The sequence below is a fragment of the Camelina sativa genome, chromosome 8 (genome assembly GCF_030686135.1).
Source record: "Camelina sativa cultivar CO46 ecotype springtype chromosome 8, ASM3068613v1".
Taxonomy (NCBI): Eukaryota; Viridiplantae; Streptophyta; class Magnoliopsida; order Brassicales; family Brassicaceae; genus Camelina; species Camelina sativa.
The window spans coordinates 29,477,546-29,498,140 of NC_141887.1; the positions used below are offsets into that span (position 1 = coordinate 29,477,546).

The 20,595-nt window shown below is 34.9% G+C and overlaps 5 protein-coding genes across 5 annotated transcripts; 2 read left to right on the top strand and 3 right to left on the bottom strand.

The window, feature by feature from the left end:
* Nucleotides 1-287: 287 nt before the first annotated feature.
* LOC147940592 (sulfoquinovosyl transferase SQD2-like) lies at nt 288-3,655 on the bottom strand. Its single transcript, XM_087461604.1, has 12 exons — nt 3,033-3,655; nt 2,703-2,769; nt 2,477-2,547; nt 2,275-2,392; nt 2,091-2,164; nt 1,942-1,997; nt 1,765-1,848; nt 1,590-1,677; nt 1,424-1,501; nt 1,286-1,342; nt 974-1,190; nt 288-831 (listed from the first exon to the last, which is right to left on the bottom strand). The coding sequence occupies exons 1-12, from the start codon at nt 3,425-3,427 to the stop codon at nt 556-558; spliced, it is 1,581 nt and encodes a 526-aa protein (XP_087317730.1). The 5' UTR covers nt 3,428-3,655; the 3' UTR covers nt 288-555.
* Nucleotides 3,656-8,590: 4,935 nt separating this feature from the next.
* Nucleotides 8,591-9,578, top strand: LOC104708966 (uncharacterized). Its single transcript, XM_010425621.3, has one exon. The coding sequence runs from the start codon at nt 8,764-8,766 to the stop codon at nt 9,202-9,204; it is 441 nt and encodes a 146-aa protein (XP_010423923.2). The 5' UTR covers nt 8,591-8,763; the 3' UTR covers nt 9,205-9,578.
* A 246-nt stretch (nt 9,579-9,824) lies between these two features.
* On the bottom strand, nt 9,825-12,948 carry LOC147940593 (uncharacterized). Its single transcript, XM_087463193.1, has 12 exons — nt 12,774-12,948; nt 12,586-12,644; nt 12,376-12,469; nt 12,095-12,144; nt 11,598-11,647; nt 11,373-11,481; nt 11,236-11,296; nt 11,100-11,152; nt 10,878-10,970; nt 10,703-10,766; nt 10,479-10,586; nt 9,825-10,203 (listed from the first exon to the last, which is right to left on the bottom strand). Exons 2-12 carry the CDS (start codon nt 12,610-12,612, stop codon nt 9,983-9,985), a joined length of 930 nt encoding a protein of 309 aa, XP_087319319.1. The 5' UTR covers nt 12,613-12,644; nt 12,774-12,948; the 3' UTR covers nt 9,825-9,982.
* A 1,598-nt stretch (nt 12,949-14,546) lies between these two features.
* On the top strand, nt 14,547-18,642 carry LOC147940594 (auxin transporter-like protein 1). Its single transcript, XM_087461565.1, has 9 exons — nt 14,547-15,096; nt 15,225-15,416; nt 15,592-15,780; nt 15,897-16,009; nt 16,127-16,310; nt 16,401-16,498; nt 17,097-17,304; nt 17,587-17,844; nt 18,243-18,642. The coding sequence occupies exons 2-9, from the start codon at nt 15,228-15,230 to the stop codon at nt 18,468-18,470; spliced, it is 1,467 nt and encodes a 488-aa protein (XP_087317691.1). The 5' UTR covers nt 14,547-15,096; nt 15,225-15,227; the 3' UTR covers nt 18,471-18,642.
* Nucleotides 18,643-18,932: 290 nt separating this feature from the next.
* LOC147940595 (uncharacterized) lies at nt 18,933-20,407 on the bottom strand. Its single transcript, XM_087461568.1, has one exon. It carries the CDS (start codon nt 20,301-20,303, stop codon nt 19,053-19,055), a length of 1,251 nt encoding a protein of 416 aa, XP_087317694.1. The 5' UTR covers nt 20,304-20,407; the 3' UTR covers nt 18,933-19,052.
* Between the last annotated feature and the right edge of the window lie 188 nt (nt 20,408-20,595).

Below are 20,595 nucleotides of genomic sequence, written 5' to 3' on the forward strand. Positions count from 1 at the left end.
TTCATTAGCGATTAATGGGCCTATTGATAGGATGGTGCGTCCTCCAGTGACTAGTATCGACCTTGTACACGTTTTGTTGTCGCCAACAACTAACAATTTGGTTTCTTTTTCACTATGAATTTTCTGATAAGAGTTTGTCCATAGGTCCATAGAAACCAAATAGATTCAAATTATATGAAGTGTTAAGTTTTAAAACGTTGAAATTATTTGAAGTGTTTTCAACTATTGTCCATTGGGTTCGCTTCTTTCCTTTTCTTTTTACTAACAATGACATTTCATGTTCCTTATTTATTATGCAAAACAATACTTTTATTACATATAAATAAAAAAACACAAAAGTAGTGATCTAAAAAAAAATACACTAAAACCCTAAAGGCCAAACCAGGTTTTAAACCCCCTCTACTAGACATAAAAAGACATACTGTATATTACAATTTACAACATCAACTTATATAAGCAAATTCAAGTGTGTAAGATAAAAACAGATCATTAACCAAACAGAGGACTTTCAGCAAAAGAAACAATAAACGATCGATCAATTCTTCATTGCTTATCCTACACGTTAACTTCCGGCACTGGAAACAGTCGTTTAACCAACCAATTGATTGGTCCCAAAACCTGTACTTTCTTTTTCCTCCAGAACCAAATCGCTGCACTGTACTGTTCATTGCGTATCTTTGTCGTTGCTGCTCTCCAATCATATTTCTCCGTTTCTTCTCTTGCCGCCTTTCCAATGATCTCTCTTGTTTCACTGTCGTGCAATAGATTTTTCAGCTTTGTCACGCAGTCTTCAACATCTCCAGGGTTGAACAGAAACCCGGTTTTTCCCTCCTAGAAACATCAGAATCAGAAATCAACAAGCTCAATATCACCTAATGTACTTTGGTTTGCCCATAACATAACAACATCAATATTTTTTATATGTGCAATGATTTGATTTGACAGCAAAATCTAGTTCAGATAGTTCACTGACCTGATCTTCAGGGATTATATCAGGGATTCCACCGGCACGGGCCGCAACAACAGGAAGTCCTGAAGCCATTGCCTCAAGAACCACAAGACCAAGTGTCTCTGACTCTGATGGCATCACAAACACATCTCCGCTTGCGTAGGCTTGTGAGAGTTCATCGCCTTGTAACATTCCAGTGAAAACAGCTGGCATTCCGGTAAACAACTTCTCAAGATCCTCTCTTTAAGAAAACCAAACAGATAAACAAAATTACAATGTTGTTGTCTATAGAAATCTTTAGATAACAGTATGACCAATCTTTAACAAAATTAGTACTTGTATGGTCCATCTCCAATGAAAGCAATCCGAGCTTCAGGTAATTTGTCCATTACACTGCACACAAATTTCTTAATTTTAGAATTGGATACACCACATAAAAGGAGGTAGTTCAGTATCAAGCTACAAAAATCTAACCTTTTTAGAAGCTCCAAACTCTTTTCTACGCCAATACGACCTACATGGATCACTAGTGGCTTTTCTGGTTCGCCATTGCTGTTAATAACAAAGCATTAAACATTAATTAGCAGGGAAAGTATCAATGGTATATAATCTACACAACAAAAGTTTATTCTATTTTTACCTCAGTCTTATACGCATTTCTTGAGAACGGAAACGGGGATTGAAGCTTTCTGAATCAACACCCTTATTCCAAAGTCGAAGTTGATTAGCTTCAAAATATTTAAAAGAAGAAGAAAATGTTAGTTTTAAACAATCACAAAGTTTGCTTGACAATGTAATGTTTTATCTCTCTTCACCTGCAGTTGCACCAGCTGCTATAAGATCTTTCCCAATGGCAGCAGAAGGAACTAATGTAAGATCAGCCGCTCTGTGAAGGAATCCTGATAAAAGCTTATTAAAGTTAGTTACATATCACATTACAATAACCAGATAAAAAAGAAGGGTTCGAAATTTGAGAAGCGTATTTTACATACTTATTATAGACCACATTGGTTTTACCAACCAACTAAAAGTGTATCTTGGGATGTATCTGCACATTAACACAAGATTAATCTTCAGAATCATTTCGATAAATCATGAGTTAGAGGACAACAATCTAAATGAGGCAGATAAAGAAACTTACACAGGGACGTGTGTGTGGTAAGACATTACTATAGGTACAGATAGCATTTTTGCAATTGCCAGAGCCCCAAAAACCTTAAAAATCGAGTCATAGAAAAAAACTAAAAAGGTCAAACTGTGGATTCTCAACTTCACTGTTGTGCTAATGTTTAAGTGATAGATGTGAGATTTCTCAAGGGCTTTACCATTATCCCGGGAGATGAAGCGTGTATTATGTCAGGCTTAAAACGTGCAATTTCAGAGATGATTCTTGGACTAAGCGCAAGAGAAAGGGGAACCTTTTGGTAATAAGGGCAAGGAAAGCTGCATAACAGAAGGAGAAATTAGCGATACTACCAAATTAAAAGCATCAATTGAGTATATTCAGTGAACTATAAATGTTGTCACCTTCTTGATCCAATGACTTTGGCTCCGTAAAACTCATCTGGAACACCTTCATGTGTGGTCACAACTATAACCTATGAAGCAAAACAGTTAAATCAGGTAAAGAAAGGGAATAGTTTTTCACTTTACACGTAATTCTAATTCTGGAACAGTTCCTCAAGTATAGTATAGCTCACTTTAGATCATACTAGAATTAGATACTTTTAAATTTAAGAAGAAAAGAACAAACCTCGTCTCCCATTTCACGCAGATACCTAATGAAATTCTGGAATCTGTTTTTGTAACCGGAGACATAGCTGCGGAATCAAATACAACAAAATCAACTTCAATTAAACTCCTCAGACATATATAAATCTGAATACTTTAAAACTCAAAACCGGATACGAAATTTGGTTTTGGCGATCCCATCGTTGCTAAAGTTGTAGACTTTATTATTACAAATAATAACATCGAGAAAACAATACAGGAAAGTCAACTACTAATTAAGAATTAACACAATCCGTTATCACAGAGACATTTCGTCGAACACAAAGCAGGCAAGAGATAGACGACGACTTACGCAAACGGGGAAGGCTCGACAAAGAGAGCAATTCTCCTCGGCTTGGAGAGAGACTCAGGATCAAGAAGCGGAGCTTCAATCTCCGATTCGTCATCATCCCTGACTTCAGTAATAGTCATATCGTCCGACCCAGAAGCCGAAACAGCAGCGTCGTCCCTTCTGATCAGCTTAGTTTGTTTGCGAAGGAAGGTAGTGGGTGGTGGTACTCTCAGGTGGTGACACGAGGCACGAAAGGAGACAGGGGAATGGAGAACAAAAGAACACCTGGGAGAAGAACAAGTGGTTGCAAAGGAAGAAGAACAAGTGTTGTTGTTGGTGTTGATGATGGTCGTGCTAGGAAGCAAAGAAGGAGGAGGAGATAGAGAAAGATTTATAAAGAGAGAAGAACAGGTCATTGCTCTTTTTTTCTTCTTCTTTATAAATTATTAGTTTTGCTGAGGATTTGGGATGTGTCTCTGTTATTAATCGAATTTTTTTTTTTTTGTGTGTGAGGAGAGGGATCGAAGAAAGAATCTGAAGAAGACGAAAATGTTAAACAAATGGTATATCCTCTTTTTTCTGACGCTCAGATTTTAAGCATATGCTTCAATTTGATGTCTTTGTTCTCTGTGTACTTTTTATATAAATATATATCTTTTTTTAACTCGAAATATATCATTAATTTTTTTTTCCTTCTAAAATATCCAAAAACAATATTTCTAGAAATCTATTATAATTAATTTACTTTTTATAACTTTTCTTCTAGTTGTTAGCTGTTTCTGAGAACTTATCTTTTATTCATCGGTTTAGATTCCTTTTTTTAAGTTTTAGATTCTAAAGATATTTTTATCTTTCATCGGCTTTCGTTGTGAACGTATTTCACAACGTAAAATTTCTAGCAGTATCAATAACATCAGATGACAAAAAATATATATATATTTTTTGATGTATCAACTGGTTATTCTAGTATAAATCTATATATTATACGAAGTTAAAATCTGGTTCATAGCAATGTAAAGATACTAATCATTGTTGTTATGTTGTTGTATAATGGTTTTATTGCATATATAAATTGTAATTAAAAGATGGCAACACTTAAATAAAAGAGTGGTACCAATTTGAGTTTACCCCCTTCATAGTGATTGATATGGTGGTGCTATTATTATTATTACTAACGAGACAAAATATTTGAAGAAGCGGCCAACGAATTTGATTTTGGATATTTGTTAAGTGATTAAGGTGAATGAATGATTCTCTCCCAACATTATTTTATTACAAGCACATGTCCACACATATGGCGTTCTCCGACGATGATATTTTGAGAGACCCTTTTAATCATTTATATAACAACACATATAAGCCTATTTTTGTATAACGATCATGCATGCGCACCAAAATTCAATTCTCAAGAAGAAAACGCAATTTCTTTTTTTTGTTAAATATTTACATTTTTATTCTTGTGCTAGTATATGTTTTGACGATGATGATAACAGGCACAAACTAACGTACTCCTCAAGACAAAAATTTGACATTGTTTTATCATTTGGTCAATAGACAATAGTTTTCGTTACGTATCATATCATTAGCCGCGCTAATTACTTCGAATATATCTATCTACTTACTTGTAGATCGATATAAACTTAAACTCAAATCAATACGCCAAGACAACCTTATATATGTTATTTTTATATTTCTGATAAATCAACGCCCAAAAAATAAAAAAGGATGGGACAAAAATAGAAACATGGTATCTGAAATCTATTCCATTGAATATTCGTCTCACAAATAAGCATCTTTATATGATATTTGTACACAACATACAAATTGCTTGGCTGTCCCATATGCATCATTTGCATGTGGAAGATCTATACTTGAAGAATAGTGTTTTTTCTCGATTACCAAATATAATTTATGATTTCTCCGGTTCTTTAATTCTTTCTTTAAAAAGTTAGCACATACAAAAACGTATTGTTCCTCCATATATATCAAATTTTTACATAACAGAAAAACGTCATATGATTTAAATTACTATTTACTCAATGACAACATGATTGCTTTCAATATTTCTGATGACATATTATTGTTTAGACTTTTTAATACAAAATCAGAAAATCGTATGACATGATGAATTGATGATGATCCATATATATATAGCTATTACACTAAATAGGCTAACTTGGGCCCATATTATTTTTAATGCAACGTTCCTTCGGCCCAAATAAATATGACTCAGAAAACAAATATAGAATTACAGAAATATAGTATAATTTGAGAATATCATTATTTACCCTTATCCCTAAATGAATAGTATTTTTAAGGGGTTAGGGTTACAATTTATTTAGTGGTCGATGGTTACTATTCATTTAAGGGTTAGAGTTATTATTTATTTTAGGGTTTAGGGTAACTATTCATTTAGGGGTTAGTGTTAATATAGGTGTTAGGGTAACTATTCATTTCGGGGTTAGGGTTACTATTCATTTTAGGGTTTATGGGTACTATTCATTTTAGGGTTTAGGGTTACTATTTATTTAGAGGTTAATGTTAATTTAGGGTTTAGGGTTACTATTCATTTAGGGTTTAGGGTTACTATTCATTTTAGGGTTTAGGGTTACTATTCATTTTAGGGTTAGGGTTACTATTTATTTAGGAGTAACAATTTATTTAGGGGTTACGGTTACTATTCATTTAGGGATTATGGTTATTTCTCTTTTTAAGGTTACTATTCATTTAGCGGTTAGGGGTTAGTATTTATTTAGGGGTTAGGGTTACTATTCATTTAGGGGTTATGATTACTATTTATTTAGGGGTTAGAGTTACTATTCATTTTAGGGGTTAGGGTTACCATTCATTTAGGGGTTTGGGTTACTATTCATTTAGGGGTTAGGGTTACTATTCATTTAGGTGTTAGGGTTACTATTCATTTAGGGGTTAGGGTTACTATTTATTTAGGGGTTAGGGTTACTATTTAATTTGGTGTTAGGGTTACTATTCATTTAGGGGTTAGGGTTAGGGTTACTATTTATTTTAGGGCTTAGGGTTATTATTCCATTAGGGGTTATGGTTATTTCTCTTTTTAAGGTTACTATTCATTTAGGGGCTAGGGTTACTATTCATTTAGGGGTTAGGGTTACTATTTATTTTAGGGGTTAAGGTTACTATTTATTTTAGGGGTTAGGGTTACTATTCATTTAGGGGTTAGGGTTACTATTTATTTTAGGGGTTAGGGTTACTATTCATTTAGGGGTTAGGGTTATTATTCATTTAGGGGTTAGGGTTAGGGTTAGTATTCATTTAGGGGTTAGGGGTACTATTCATTTTAGGGGTTAGGGTTAGGGTTACTATTCATTTTAGTGTTTAGGGTTACTAATCATTTAGGGGTTAGGGTTCCTATTTATTTAGGGGTAACTATTTATTTAGGGGTTATGGTTATTTCTCTTTTTAAGGTTACTATTCTATTCATTTAGCGGTTAGGGGTTAGTATTCATTTAGGGGTTAGTGTTACTATTCATTTAGGGATTAGGGTTACTATTTATTTTAGGGGTTAGGGTTACTATTCATTTAGGGGTTAGGGTTACTATTCATATAGGGGTTAGGGGTACTATTCATTTTAGGGGTTAGGGTTACTATTCATTTAGGGGTTAGGGTTACAGTTACTATTCATTTAGGGTTAGGGTTACTATTCATTTTGGGGGTTAGGATTACTATTCATTTAGGAGTTAGGGTTACTATTCATTTAGGGGTTATGGTTACTATTCATTTATGGGTTAGGGTTACTATTCATTTAGAGGTTAGGGTAACTATTCATTTTAGGGGTACGGTTACTATTCAATTAGGGGTTAGGGTTAGTATTCATTTAGGGGTTAGGGTTACTATTCATTTAGGGGTTAGGGTTACTATTCATTTTAGGGGGTTAGGGTTACTATTCATTTAGGGGTTAGGGTTACTATTCATTTTAGGGGTTAGGGTTACTATTCATTTAGGGATTAGGGTTAGGGTTACTATTCATTTAAGGTTAGGTTTACTATTCATTTTGGGGGTTAGGGTTACTATTCATTTTGGGGTTAAGGTTACCATTCATTTAGGAGTTATGGTTATTTTTCTTTTTAGGGGTTAGGGTTAGTGCTACTTTTGTTTAGGGGTTACTATTCAGTTTAGGGGTTATGGTTAGTGCTACTTTTATTTAGGGGTTAGAATTAGTTTTAGGGTTTAGATTTAATATTTATTTTAGGGTTTAGGGTTTATGGTTATTATTCATTTAGAGTTTAGAGTTACTATTTATTTAGGGTATAGGGTTACTATCATAGGTTTACTATTCACATAGAGTACATAGTATAAGTAAACAAAAATCTGAGAATAATGTATTTTCAAATGAAACTTACAAAACAAATAACTGTTACGAACTTAAGCTGAGTTATTCCGATTGGTTAGAAAGTACTGTTTTAAACTCTTATTACATCTTGAGTTGAATTATTCTTTAACAAAGGTGTTAATTTTATCTGTTATGAGACTTCTCTTTCATATTTTTCTTTTCTTGACATAATCAAACTTTTGTGTAGTTTAGTCTTATATATGATAACTAGATTAGGACCCATGCTCTAGCACATGTTGAAATTCTTTTTATTTATATTATAATTTTAGAATAAAATATAATTTATATGATTATTTTTAAAAGTTTTTGGATAAAACATTATGCAATAAAATCATATGCTAAATATAATGACTTGAAAAAATACCTATTTTGTAAGTTTTATATTATTAATTTTGTAATTTTATATATGAGTGGTTATGTTTGTTGTTTGTTTTTATTTTAATTTTTAATATGACTCTTGCTTAGATAAGATTTTATTTTTAGTTGCACAATAAGATCTCGGAAATCACGATTAAATGTAACTAATTGCAAAGATTTTATTCCTTTTTACGCCTAAGAATATATTTTTATGTCTAACAATATATATTTTGTAACAATACATGAAATACTAAATATTTTATTTATGAAATTGTATAAATCATTAGAATATTCTCTTTAAGAAGATTCTTTGGGATATTTTTAAGTGTATTCATATAGCTCACAGATTGACCGATTAATCTATAGCATTTATTGTAACCAACCTATATTTAATGTATAACCTATTTTGTAACCAACTCATAAAAATTATTTCCGTTTTATTGTACAGGGGTTGAATGGGAAACATTGGAGGGTAGGACGTAGGGCCCCTAATATTTCACCTAAGAAAACATGAGTACAATATGGTGACAAGATGAGAATCATTCTGATTTTTGTTTTTTTTGGTTTTCTTTTTGTATTATATATTTAATCATAAATTTACTCTTTACTTCAAACCTTTTCCCTCGTCTTATTTTGAGTCTTTGACTATCAGTTTAATTTGGACTAGAATAGTCGCATCGCCTTTGTAGTAATTTCTCAACCTAATTAAAAAACAAAAAAATAATAAGAATCAATTAAACAAATTTTGTTGTTCCAAACACATCGTATTGTAATTGGTTATATAAGTTATATAACTTATACGAGTATAATTTTATATATAAACAAGTAACTTGTTCTAATTTTCCATTTTACTTTCTTAATAATTCATCCCTAATTCATCAACACATCACACTTCTACCTCCCATAAATACTCGTCAAAACCTCTCTCACGTCTCCATTTATTTTATTCTCTCTCTCTTTCTCGGTGTCTCCCCTCTTGTACTCTCTGTCTTCGGGACATTCATCGATAAAGTATCAGACAAGAATATGGCTCGAAGAGGATCCAAAAGAGTGAGCTTTAGTCCGGAATCAGAAGAAGCAAACGACGAACTAATCTTTCCAACACACACCGGTCTCAGCTCATCATGGCATGGTCGTCGGAGGGTCGTCGTCGGAATTCTCAGTTTTGGCGTCAGTAGCTCGCCGGCAGCAAGGAGATTGCTCCGGCGTATAGGAGCAGGAGTCGGTAAAACGTTTCGTTTTGTATCTTTCGGCAAGAAGAGTAATAACACGAATACGACACCGTCGTCTTCGTCTTTTTCTTGCTCTTCCTCATCTTACTCTTCGTCGTCTATTTATCTGGCCAAGTCAAAGTCTCTAAACGAATCGGAGTCTCACCGTGCAGAAGCTATTGAGGACTGCATCGAGTTCTTAAACTCTTGCTCTTCTATGTCGAGATCAAACTCGATCTCCACGTGGTCTTGCTAAACTACGGGTTTGACCCGATTCAGGTTCGGATTCGATCGACAAAGCTTCAAAATTATTATTATTCTTATGTAATGTAAAAGATTTGAAATTTTAGGGTTGCGTGTAGATGATCAGTTGCTTCAGTTAGCTAGTGACTACTTAAAAGGTTATAATTCTTCGATCTTTTTCCTTCTTTTTAAAAGTTTCGTAACAAACTCTAAACCAAAGTTTTCTTTTGTTTTTTTTAATTGTTACCAAATTGTCACTTCTTGGCAACAATATACTCGACATGCAGTAGATAAATCAAATATGTATAGGACATTTGGATTGTTATCGTTTCAACATGGATTAGATGTTATGACGTTATTTATTTAAATTATCATGTTGGTTTCTAAGTCGTACCGTTCACATCTCTGTTTACTTTTTCTTTTCCAAGTTGTGCATCTTTCGAATATCACAAAACCATTAATCCTACGCAAAAACATTAGTTTTATAGAAACTAAAAAAAAAAAACAAAGTGAACCAGTTAGGAATTCAAAAAGAGAGGTCGAAATCAAAGGACCATAAGACTGAAAAAGCTTCTTCTTTTTTGATCCAATATTTTGATTTCTTCCTAGCAGAGAAAGTTAAAAGTAACAATATTTAACTTGAAATTCTGATTCTTGTATATTTTTTAAAACATAAAAGCTCATCATAACAATCATTTAAGCGTTATAGGAATTGTAGGTCCCTGAACTCTACAGGCTTTTAAAGAATCCAATGAAAAGTTTGTTTAGTTTTCTTTATTTTGTATCAAACCTCAAGAGTTGAAGCTTTGTGCTGAAGCTTTCTTGAGCTCAAGAGCTCGTTTATAAGGTGGTGCGATCGGAGGTTGAATCGGGTCCAAACTCTGGTATGAAGATCCATCTGCTTCTTTAGGGAGTGGGTAAGACCGGTCTGAGTCGTAACCGGTTAAGTCACCACATGCCAAGAATGGTATATAAACTTTGTTGGGTCCTTCAAGCCAACCACTGCTGCAATCTGCAGAGTACCAAGAAAATAGAAAAATCTTCAGAAAAGTATCAAAAAAATAAAAGTAAAAATTAAAATATTCTCTTTTTGAAGCTGACGTGATACTAAAGAACATTTCTTTGTCTTGCCCAAAAAAGGTTAACTTCACATGAAGAGAGCATTTTAGGTGAGCGTTAGGTTGAGGAAGAGTAATTTGAAAGTGTACTACTCAACACTGCACACGTTAGTTGTGTCTAACTTGAAGAGATTCATATTTTTTAAAGTGAAGTTATTAGATTTTTTACCGAGATCGCTTCCACCTGAAGGGCTGCCGACTTTCTCCAAGAGACGGTGCAGGTCTCCCGGGTTAAATCCTTCTGGTGGAGCATAATTTTCGCAGACAGCAAAAGCCTCTATAGAAACAGAGTAATGAAATGCAATCAGAATTTCCAAGGAAAATCAACATTTACATCTAAACCCTTGAGTAAGGAAATCATATATGCACATGTGAAAGTTGTATTCTTTTTACCTATACTCGAATTGCGACTGCTTTTCGGTTTCGCAAAAGTTACAGTTGGGAAAAACAACTTCAGCTACAAATAAGAGGAATAAAACTATATCAGTAAAAGCAACAGTAAACATTGTGAGCACAACATCTAAGCTTACTTGACAGTTAAATTCATGAGCACAACATCTTAACTTACTTGACAGTACAAGAGACTTGTATCTTTCCCGCGGAATATCTTTGCGATAAATTTTCCACCTTCTTTAAGAACATGGGTTACAATCGTTAAGCCCTGACCAAAAAAGATCTTGTTTGTTATTTGTTATTATTCATGATCATATCATCATAAGCTTCAGGTTAATGCTAAATTTTGTTCTAACACGACACACCGATTCTTATAAACAGAGGCCAAGAAACTTACCGCTAGAATTAGTTGAGACTGGACAAATTCATCCATGTCATGCAAACCGGTAACTGCAGACCAAATTGTAAAAGGCGTTATATTGATAGCATGTAAAAACTGTACGGCCAAACAGACACTATATACACTGTTTTACCATCTGGAGCACCATCACAGACAACCAGGTCCGCTTTGCAGCCATCAAAGTGTCTAATGACCTTAAGAAAAACCGAAAATCAGTAAGCCACAGAAAAAGAGTCAAACTCTATGAGATAGGGGTCGAGAAATTTTTACCACTTCAGCAGTCCGAGCATTAGTTATGTCCCCTTGAACCTGGATGACACCTTCAATTGGAGCCATAGGCTGCAAATCTATGGCCACTATAAGAGGAAGATCTCCTTCTCTGCATAGTATTACAGCAGCAACAAATCAGTTCAACAAGTGAATTATTGAACTAGCACAATTAGACAACTAAAGAGGAGAAACAGAGTGTGATAAATTAAGAAGTATAAAACTTACGTTGACTCAGCGGAAGACTTCGCAGGAAGATATAATTGACGACTCAAGACCTATAAATTAAGTGCACTGATAAGATTCAACACGTGTTCTCTTAATTTTATCCACTTAAAATCGAGGAACAAGCTATAACCTAAGAAAAAAACAACCAAAGAATCTTGAAATGAATTTTCTAGAGCATCCCCTGCTCTCTCAAGTCAATTTCCCCATGTCTATCTCTTACTGTTTTCCTCTATAGTACACTAACCGAGCTACGTTGTCAGCTAACTGAGATTGCAACCCAATCACAATCCTGTGCAAAGAGATCACAGCAGTGATAAAATAAACCCTAATAATCTCAATAGCTCTCTAATTCAAGCTTTAGACTTTTCTGAACATTTGTTCTCTTCTTCTATGCAAAATCGTTGGCGGTAGTTAACTAGTTATAATGCACACATAAGAGATCTGCTAACTAACTAAGGCAATTCACATTATTCCCAATGTGAATAAAATAAAGTGACCTGACTCCAGCTACCAGGTGCAGCACATAAATCTACAACCCTCTTCACTCCTGCACATAGGCAAAAGACAAAAGTTGGGAAGTTTTAAGTGGTCATTCTTTAATATGTCACATTGTTGAGCTGCAAAGTGTACTGCATTCATTCAATAAATAGTTTTTGACTAAGATCTCGTCAGATCAGACTTTGGAGACTGTGGATGAGGGTTAATGTAAGACAATTCACTGACGTGGTAATTCCAAATGGGTCAAACAAATAAAAAGACTTAAAATTCAGAGATCCACCTTCAAAAATGTTGAATTCTTCATCAATCTGAAGAAGCTTAAAAGCACTTCTCGCACGCCATCCTTCTTCTTTAGCTTTACGATAGTAAATATCCTACAAACAATTGGTCAATGCACTATTAAAACCAACCCACGAGTTTAGTAATCTCCACCCGAGAAATGTGCTGTATTTAAGCTCTAATACCCAAATAAATTTCAATCAAGGCATACCCTTTTATCCCGAGAAGCTTTTCCCATGTCTTCTATCAGAAGATAAATGAATTGGTTAACTGCAATGAACACAAAAGGTCAGCAAAAAGGAAGCGGCAGAGATAAGTCAAGCCAAAAGAGTGTCTTAGAGGCATTCTATCGAACACGTTAAGGGCACTCTGTAAGAGAGACTATTTGGATATTATTACCTCGATATACTAGAAGAACCCACCAAGTTATCGCACAAAAATACAGCAGCAACTACCTAACTGAAGAAGAAGAGTAACACCAAAAGCAGAATTTTAAGCTGGAGCCAAGTGAAGGGAAGGAAGGAGACTTCTCTTTTCTTCTTCTGTAGTTTTTGATCTGTGCCCTAACCAATACGACGAAATAAGAACGTTTTCGTCCTTGTATGTTATTGGGCCCAAGCCCAATAATTAATAAATAGGCCCATTAAAATTTCAATGAGTTTAATTTTATTTTAGCTTTTTTTTTTTTTTTTTTTTTTGTTTAATACCAGAAATAGCAGTGGATTCCTCCTAACACATCCATCCCGAGGGCATTGGGTGCGAATCTTGTTAAGGAAAATCACATCCATTTGATTGATTTAATATTTGGATGTTACTTGTATTGTTGTGATTATAAACAGTCACTACTACTAACTAACCCACTCTAATCTAACGGACAATATTCATTATAACTTTTCATAGAGAGAGATATTAGCATAAGTTATGGAGTAAGGGGATGCATAAAATCTTTGCAAGTAATAATGAAGAAATAGATACCTTTCAATGAATTGATATGCCAACAATATGAATTTGGTCGGTCGATCTCATGTAATGGTCTCACTTCACATAACCATATCCCGTAGACGTTTGTCTTGTCTCCCACCCACTTTTATATCATAATCTTCTACAAGATTTTTTTTCCATTCTCAATCTCTTTTTTTTTTTGTTCATCGCCTAAATAATTTTCGAATTTTACTATTCTTCTAAATGGTGACCACTATGAATATGTAATTTCCCCACAATGTACAGAAGAATTGAAAAGAAAAAAAATTGCTAAACTTACATAAAAGAAAAAAATCAATGTGATAATTAATAAAATCTTGTTTTGTACTTGTGCTTTATATTGTGAACTACGTTGAGTCGAAGAATCAAATCAAGAGAAAATCAAACTGGAAAGCTGCTTCTTTCAAGTCTCGGTCCATCTGAAAAGACCCAAAGGCATCAAAGTCCATTTCTTATTCTGTGTTGCTCATAACGCACTAAAAAGCCCATAACTTAAGTATTCTTTTTTTCTTCTTCCTAATGTAATTTATGTAAATATGGTTTCATACATAATACATTCGTACCCATGACGACGACACTCTGAATCATATGTTCTCACATATCCTACAACTTTTTTTTTTTTTTTTTCAGTTTTTTGCCACTTAAAAAGACATAGTAGTATTCTTTAATCAGTTCAATGCTCGAATCCAAGATTAGTTAAGGGATATATAAGTTTGCAAAGATGATAATGATTATAGGATCCGACGGTACAGAAATGGAGAGTCCACAGAGAATAAGTGGAAGCACGCGTAGAGGAACATGAACAGAGGGATTACGCTTTGATGACGCGCGTAATATTTGCTGTGAACGCGTGAAGTTTACTTTCTTAATGGGTTCGCTCGGCTCAAGCCGACGCTAATATTATTACACTGTCACTTTCACTCCCATCTCTTCCATCTACTTTTCTTTTCTGTTTTTTTCATTCTTGATTTTAGGGAATAATTAACAAGAAATTTTTGAAAAATATGTTATCGAAATATCTATGTGCACTAAGAAGTAACCACCAACAGAACAAAAGAAATGTGCACTTAAAAGTGTCAAAATTTTTGTGTATGGATTAACAAAATATGATAATAGAAATATTTTGTGTAGTGAACACTCTGAATATGACAAGTGCTTAAAAACCAATAAGTTAAAATTTCATAAAACTACGTGACCGGTCAAAAAAACTACTACTAAAAAGGTCGTAAAAACCATACTGTTAGTATTTGGTAGTTCCGCATATTCCCAAAACCAAAACCATGGATGATTAGATTACCACATTTATTCGAATTTTATCTAAACTTTTAAAACAGTGTGCAAAGAGACGATTTTTAAATACACAAGTCCAAATGATGGAATCATATAGAAGCAGGTAAAAAGAAAGAAGAAATAGAAAAAACTTCCTGCTTTTATGCTCTCTCTCTCTCTCTTTTTCTTTTACCTCTCTCTGAACATACACTTATAACAAAGGCGGCCGCATTAAAAGTTCAAAACAGAGCATTTTTGTTTTAATAAGTAGACTTCTTCGTTATTACACTACTCTCCTACTCACTCACCATTCTTAAAGAACCAGAGCTTTTCACTCTATATCTCTCTATCTCTCTGTCTTTGTGGCTCTCTTTATCATTTATTAAAGACTCTGCCTTTTGCTTCGGAGGTTGGAGAACGAGACAGAGCTAAAGTCTCTGTGTTTCCTCTCAGACAAAAAGGAAAAAAATAGGTAAGAGCTTAAAGACAAATTTTTCTTTCTTCAAAAGATGATATCTTTTATAATCAAGAAAACCTTTTCAATTATTTATATATTTTTTCGAGACATAACTTTCTTTGTGTAAACATATTAATCGATAGCTAATGTCGGGTGAGAAACAAGCGGAGGAGGCGATAGTGGTCTCCGGGGAGGATGAGTTGGCCGTTAGAAAAGTGGAAGATTCAACGGCGGAGGAGGTTATAGACCACGGCGGCGATGGATTCAGTATGAAGAGCTTCCTCTGGCATGGCGGGTCCGCTTGGGACGCTTGGTTTAGCTGTGCATCCAATCAAGTAAGTACATTAATAATTACTTTTATAAATAAATAAACAAAAACAAAGGTTTCTTTATTATAATAAGACCAAATTACTCTTTTCTGTTTGTCCTAAATGTTTTTTTTTTTTTTTTCATAAAACATTCTTGAAATAAATAATAATAAGGTTTGTATTAAAAAAAAAATGGATGCAGGTGGCACAAGTGCTGTTGACACTACCGTATTCGTTCTCGCAGTTGGGAATGTTATCAGGAATATTGCTTCAAATATTCTATGGGTTAATGGGATCTTGGACTGCTTATCTCATCAGTGTTCTTTACGTCGAGTATCGTGCCCGTATGGAGAAACAAGAGGCCAAATCCTTCAAAAACCACGTTATTCAAGTAATTTCTTCCTTATCTATATATAGTATTTTAGTTTAACATACTTGATTTCAATCCCATGTATGTATATACTGAATTGAATTGCATGTTTTGTTTCCATAAAAAAAAATGGGAAGTGGTTTGAAGTGCTTGATGGACTGCTGGGTCCGTACTGGAAAGCAGCGGGGCTCGCATTTAATTGCACCTTCTTGTTATTCGGATCAGTCATCCAGCTCATTGCTTGTGCTAGGTACTTCTTCCTTTTTTTTACCACTTTCTTTTTCTTTTCAATCTTTTAAATTTATAATCTAAAGGGGACAAATAATTTTTTTAAAGCCATATAACATAATTTGATGTGGTGGTGCAGCAATATATATTACATAAACGATAGGTTAGACAAGAGGACATGGACTTACATATTTGGTGCTTGTTGTGCCACTACGGTTTTCATACCATCTTTCCACAATTACCGTATTTGGTCTTTCCTCGGCCTTGCCATGACCACCTACACTGCTTGGTACCTTACCATCGCTGCTTTTCTCCATGGCCAGGTATGTCATCTATCAACTCGCTTTTTCCAATTTGGAAAACAATGAAACAATAGAGGCTTAAACCGGGTGTGAGATCTGTTGGTTTTGTAGGCGGAAGGTGTGACACATTCCGGTCCGACCAAGCTTGTGTTGTACTTTACCGGTGCCACCAACATCCTCTATACCTTCGGTGGACACGCTGTGACCGTGTAAGTCTTTTTATTAATTTTCTCATGCATTGTCTAATTGGCCAAAAAAGAAATTAAAGAAACTAAAAAGTCTATCTAGGTTGTTAATAGTGATGCATTCCTAAAATATAATTGAATAAAGCATTCTATAATTTATTTTTTCACATACACCATTGTTTTTTTGCAAATATTTTTTTTATAAATAGTAATTACTCTGAAGATCATATTTCTTCTTTTAAAAATACTCATCTCTTTTAGCTTCTATATATGCAGCTTTTGCCGGTTGCTTTAGGTTCTGTACTAAACGCACAAACAGACAAAATCATTATTACGAAATAAATAAAGACAAATTTACCAGAAAAATTCTATTTACCTTTTTAACACACTAGCTAGTAGTAGCTAGTATACACTATACTAGACTAAAAAAGAAAAGTTCTTTTTTATAAAATATTTTTACGATCATTGGAAATCTTATCTATACGTTACGTAACCACAGTGGTTGGACCGGACGGCCAATCTCTGGCCGGACCCATGGATCCAACATTTAAGACTTTTATGCCATTTTCCTTTAACATGGTATTCTTTAGTTTTAAATTTTTTAGAAAATTAAAAATTGCAGGGAAATAATGCATGCGATGTGGAAACCAAGGAAGTTTAAGAGCATCTACTTGATGGCGACCCTGTACGTCTTCACGTTAACGCTTCCGTCAGCCTCCGCCGTCTACTGGGCTTTCGGCGACCAGCTTCTCAACCACTCAAACGCTTTCTCTCTCCTCCCTAAAACGCGTTTCCGTGATGCCGCCGTCATCCTCATGCTCATCCATCAGGTTCCTATCGTAACTTAATACATATGTAACATGATCCGTCCACAATATGCATTAATGGTTTGTCCAAGGACATGCTTTCATATACTATACGATACCGGTCCATCCCAAGAACATTATTCTCTTTCGCAATGAAATTAATACTATATATAACGAATCATCTTATTATATATAGGTTACATGGATGGACCAATGCGTTAACCATTTGATTAAAATTGATTATAACATTTTTATAAATGAAAATGTTTATAAGTACTTAATGAATGTTTTTTTTCTTGTATACAGTTCATAACATTCGGGTTTGCGTGTACGCCATTGTACTTCGTATGGGAAAAAGCGATCGGAATGCACCACACGAAGAGCATATGCCTAAGAGCGCTGGTGAGGCTACCGGTGGTGGTACCGATATGGTTCTTAGCCATCATTTTTCCGTTTTTTGGGCCAATAAACTCGGCAGTTGGAGCCTTACTAGTTAGCTTCACCGTTTACATCATCCCTGCCTTAGCCCACATGCTCACCTACCGCACCGCCTCTGCCCGCCGGGTATTACCTATATTCCTGTCTCGCTTACATTTTTACCATTCCTCAGCTATAATGTAGATTTTATGAATTCAGTGGATGACATACATTTATTTCATTAGATAGATACTAGTTTTGAATAGATCGATACCCCCAAAAAATGGGAAAAATTATTGGAGGAGAGAGAGATTGAGATATAAAATAGGTAGAGTGTTATGAGCTGGCTTATACTTTTGCATTTAATCCCAAATCAATGAGGTAGGTCCGTATGGTATACAATGTGACCATTATTACAATTGACTAGTTTATAAATGTCTCTAACATATATTCTCGTTGATGATTAAATAAGTAGATTGGTTCATGCAAAGATATACGATGTATTGATTTGTTTTTTTCTTGATACGTACGTGATGATGTGGCAGAACGCGGCGGAGAAACCACCGTTCTTTTTGCCTAGCTGGGTCGCAGTCTACGTGATAAACGCTTTCGTGGTGGTTTGGGTCCTAGTTCTCGGGTTCGGGTTTGGCGGATGGGCTAGCATGACCAACTTCATAAGACAAATTGACACTTTTGGCCTCTTTGCCAAATGCTATCAATGCAAACCGCCGCCTCCTGCTCCGATCACCGCTGGAGGTCACCACCGCCGTTAAATCAAGCAGCCGCTAATGACGTGTGCAAGTGTGATTGAACCCTTTTTCGTATGTATAAAAAGGATATATATATCTATATTTTAGCTATAAATTAACCATGTTAAAGAAATTTGAAATTCGGTTTAAACTCACGTGATTAGCGTAACGAGCTGGTGCCTTTTGGTGTTTGTCACGTGCTAATCTTCAAGTTTTATGACAAGACTAATATGTCTTCCTAAACAGGTAGAAAACAACTGGATGCTGACAAAATGGTTATCATTTTAATCAATCAGCCAATCTGTCATATTTGACTCCCCAGGACAATAGTACACGGTTCTTTTTATTTCCTCCAATTTCGAATTTTCCTATGGCAAAGTATGAGCGAGTGCAAAGATGAAAAGCAACTTATCGAATTTTCGAATACAAGTGCTAGGGTTCTTGATGTGAAACCTAGCAGGCTTATATAGGCCCAACGTAAGAATATTGGGCTTTAAATCGATGGCGATTTGTTTACTCTTATTGGGCTTTAAATAGGATTTTAAGTTCTTTATTTACAAGAAGTTATCAACAGTGTGTGTGTGATGAACAAATTCAAACAAAAGACTATAATGCAGAACCAATTTCACAGAAGATGCAGTGCTCTGAAACCAGTTTCCACATGGCACTTCCCTGTTCAATTTCATACTTCTTGCTAAACTTATTCCACAGATGCAAACCATAGCCACTCCTCTGCATATGAAGAAGCTTGACTTTTACCCATCTCGAATCTTTCTCTGTTTTAGCCACTCTGAACAACTTCTTAATCTCGAGCCAGTTTACCGAATAGAACGCTGAAGGTCGCATGACGGTGAAGTTATAGCCACTAGAACCTTCCACGGCTCTAGCCACTCGAGAAACAAGGTACGGTCCATTGTATCCCCATATGTTTCCATTGAAAGTCTTAGCGAATTCTTCGATGAATTTGAGTAAGAGAGGATGGTTCTTGTCGAATATTAGTACCGCGTTGTTCAGTCTTGTCCAATTTGTCGACGAAGGATCAAGAGTTTGTGCTCCAATCACGTTTCTAAGACCTTTGAAGCTTTTCAGAACAATCATGTCCGTGTCTAAGTAAACACCTCCATATTTGTACAAGTATGCAAGCCTCATGAGGTTTGAGAGATTCTGAGCTAAAGATATCTTCCCGGGGTCTCTTTTACCCGTCTTTATTTCCTCGAGCCATGATTCTCCGGCGGTTCCTTTGAGTAGAAAAGACAAATCTGGTGTGACTGCAATAACTTTGTAACCACGATCAAGAAACGGTTTCAAGATTGTATAACCTTGAGGAGAATCCAAGGTTGCGGATAGGATCATTAAGCAACCACGAGGATGAGACTTAAAGACACTTTCAATAGCTAATACCTCTCTTTTGCCGAAGAACTCTGCAGATGATATCCATGTCATGACGAAGTTGACTTCACATCCATCACCGACAAACTCAATAACCCTCTTTTGAAACTTCTCAGACAAGTTATCTCCACTAAAAATCTCAATAACTTGGAGTTTCTCTTTGGTTTTCAGATTAGGAGATTGCATCATTTGTTGTGCATATTGTTGCTTGATCGGATTTTTCCTTTCACCATCCTTCTCAGAGCTTAGAGGTAAGTGTGGAATCACTCTTTTGATCTCTATCTTCACCTCTGAGTAATCATCACTCCGCAGTTGCATCGAGAAATTAGACATTCGAACCAACGTTGTAACCAAGATCAGAGCTATAAAAGTGATCGAAAACACAGTGAAAAGTGGTGATGATGCAGATTGGTTTAGCCGTCTGTGATCAATCATTACTGTGAATCTCTTCTCTATATCATGATCCATGAAAAAAAAAAAAAAGCAGAACTGAATTGGAAACCAGAAAAGAAAAAGAGAAAACTTTAGATAGATGAGAAAGAGACCACTTTTGAGTTCTATGTGTGTATGTTTGTTTTATCTCTTGTTTTAACTTGTTTTGACCATGTTTCTTGCCTTTGGAGGGCTGTCTAGTTTTGAAAAGTTAAGAACGTACACGACGTAGACGTCTTTGACATATTACCCAAAATAATTAATCTTAGTGAAACGAAGTATTGGGAAATTACAAGTCATTTTAAATTTTGCTTTTTATTTTAACAGA

What these genes read in the sequence shown, in the direction of transcription:
- LOC104708966 (XM_010425621.3), top strand. Translation starts at nt 8,764, where the DNA reads ATGGCTCGAAGAGGATCCAAAAGAGTGAGCTTTAGTCCGGAATCAGAA.
- LOC147940593 (XM_087463193.1), bottom strand. Translation starts at nt 12,612, where the DNA reads ATGGGAAAAGCTTCTCGGGATAAAAGG. An exon ending in CTGTGATGGTGCTCCAGATG is followed by an intron (nt 11,153 to 11,235) that starts GTAAAACAGTGT and finishes TTTGGTCTGCAG; the next exon opens with TTACCGGTTTGCATGACATG. An exon ending in AGTCTCAACTAATTCTAGCG is followed by an intron (nt 10,971 to 11,099) that starts GTAAGTTTCTTG and finishes TTTTTTGGTCAG; the next exon opens with GGCTTAACGATTGTAACCCA.
- LOC147940595 (XM_087461568.1), bottom strand. Translation starts at nt 20,303, where the DNA reads ATGGATCATGATATAGAGAAGAGATTCACAGTAATGATTGATCACAGA.
- LOC147940594 (XM_087461565.1), top strand. Translation starts at nt 15,228, where the DNA reads ATGTCGGGTGAGAAACAAGCGGAGGAGGCGATAGTGGTCTCCGGGGAG. An exon ending in TTAGCTGTGCATCCAATCAA is followed by an intron (nt 15,417 to 15,591) that starts GTAAGTACATTA and finishes AAATGGATGCAG; the next exon opens with GTGGCACAAGTGCTGTTGAC. An exon ending in TCCTCATGCTCATCCATCAG is followed by an intron (nt 17,305 to 17,586) that starts GTTCCTATCGTA and finishes TCTTGTATACAG; the next exon opens with TTCATAACATTCGGGTTTGC.
- LOC147940592 (XM_087461604.1), bottom strand. Translation starts at nt 3,427, where the DNA reads ATGACCTGTTCTTCTCTCTTTATAAATCTTTCTCTATCTCCTCCTCCT. An exon ending in GTCGAGCCTTCCCCGTTTGC is followed by an intron (nt 2,770 to 3,032) that starts GTAAGTCGTCGT and finishes TTGATTCCGCAG; the next exon opens with CTATGTCTCCGGTTACAAAA. An exon ending in ATATAATCCCTGAAGATCAG is followed by an intron (nt 832 to 973) that starts GTCAGTGAACTA and finishes TGATGTTTCTAG; the next exon opens with GAGGGAAAAACCGGGTTTCT.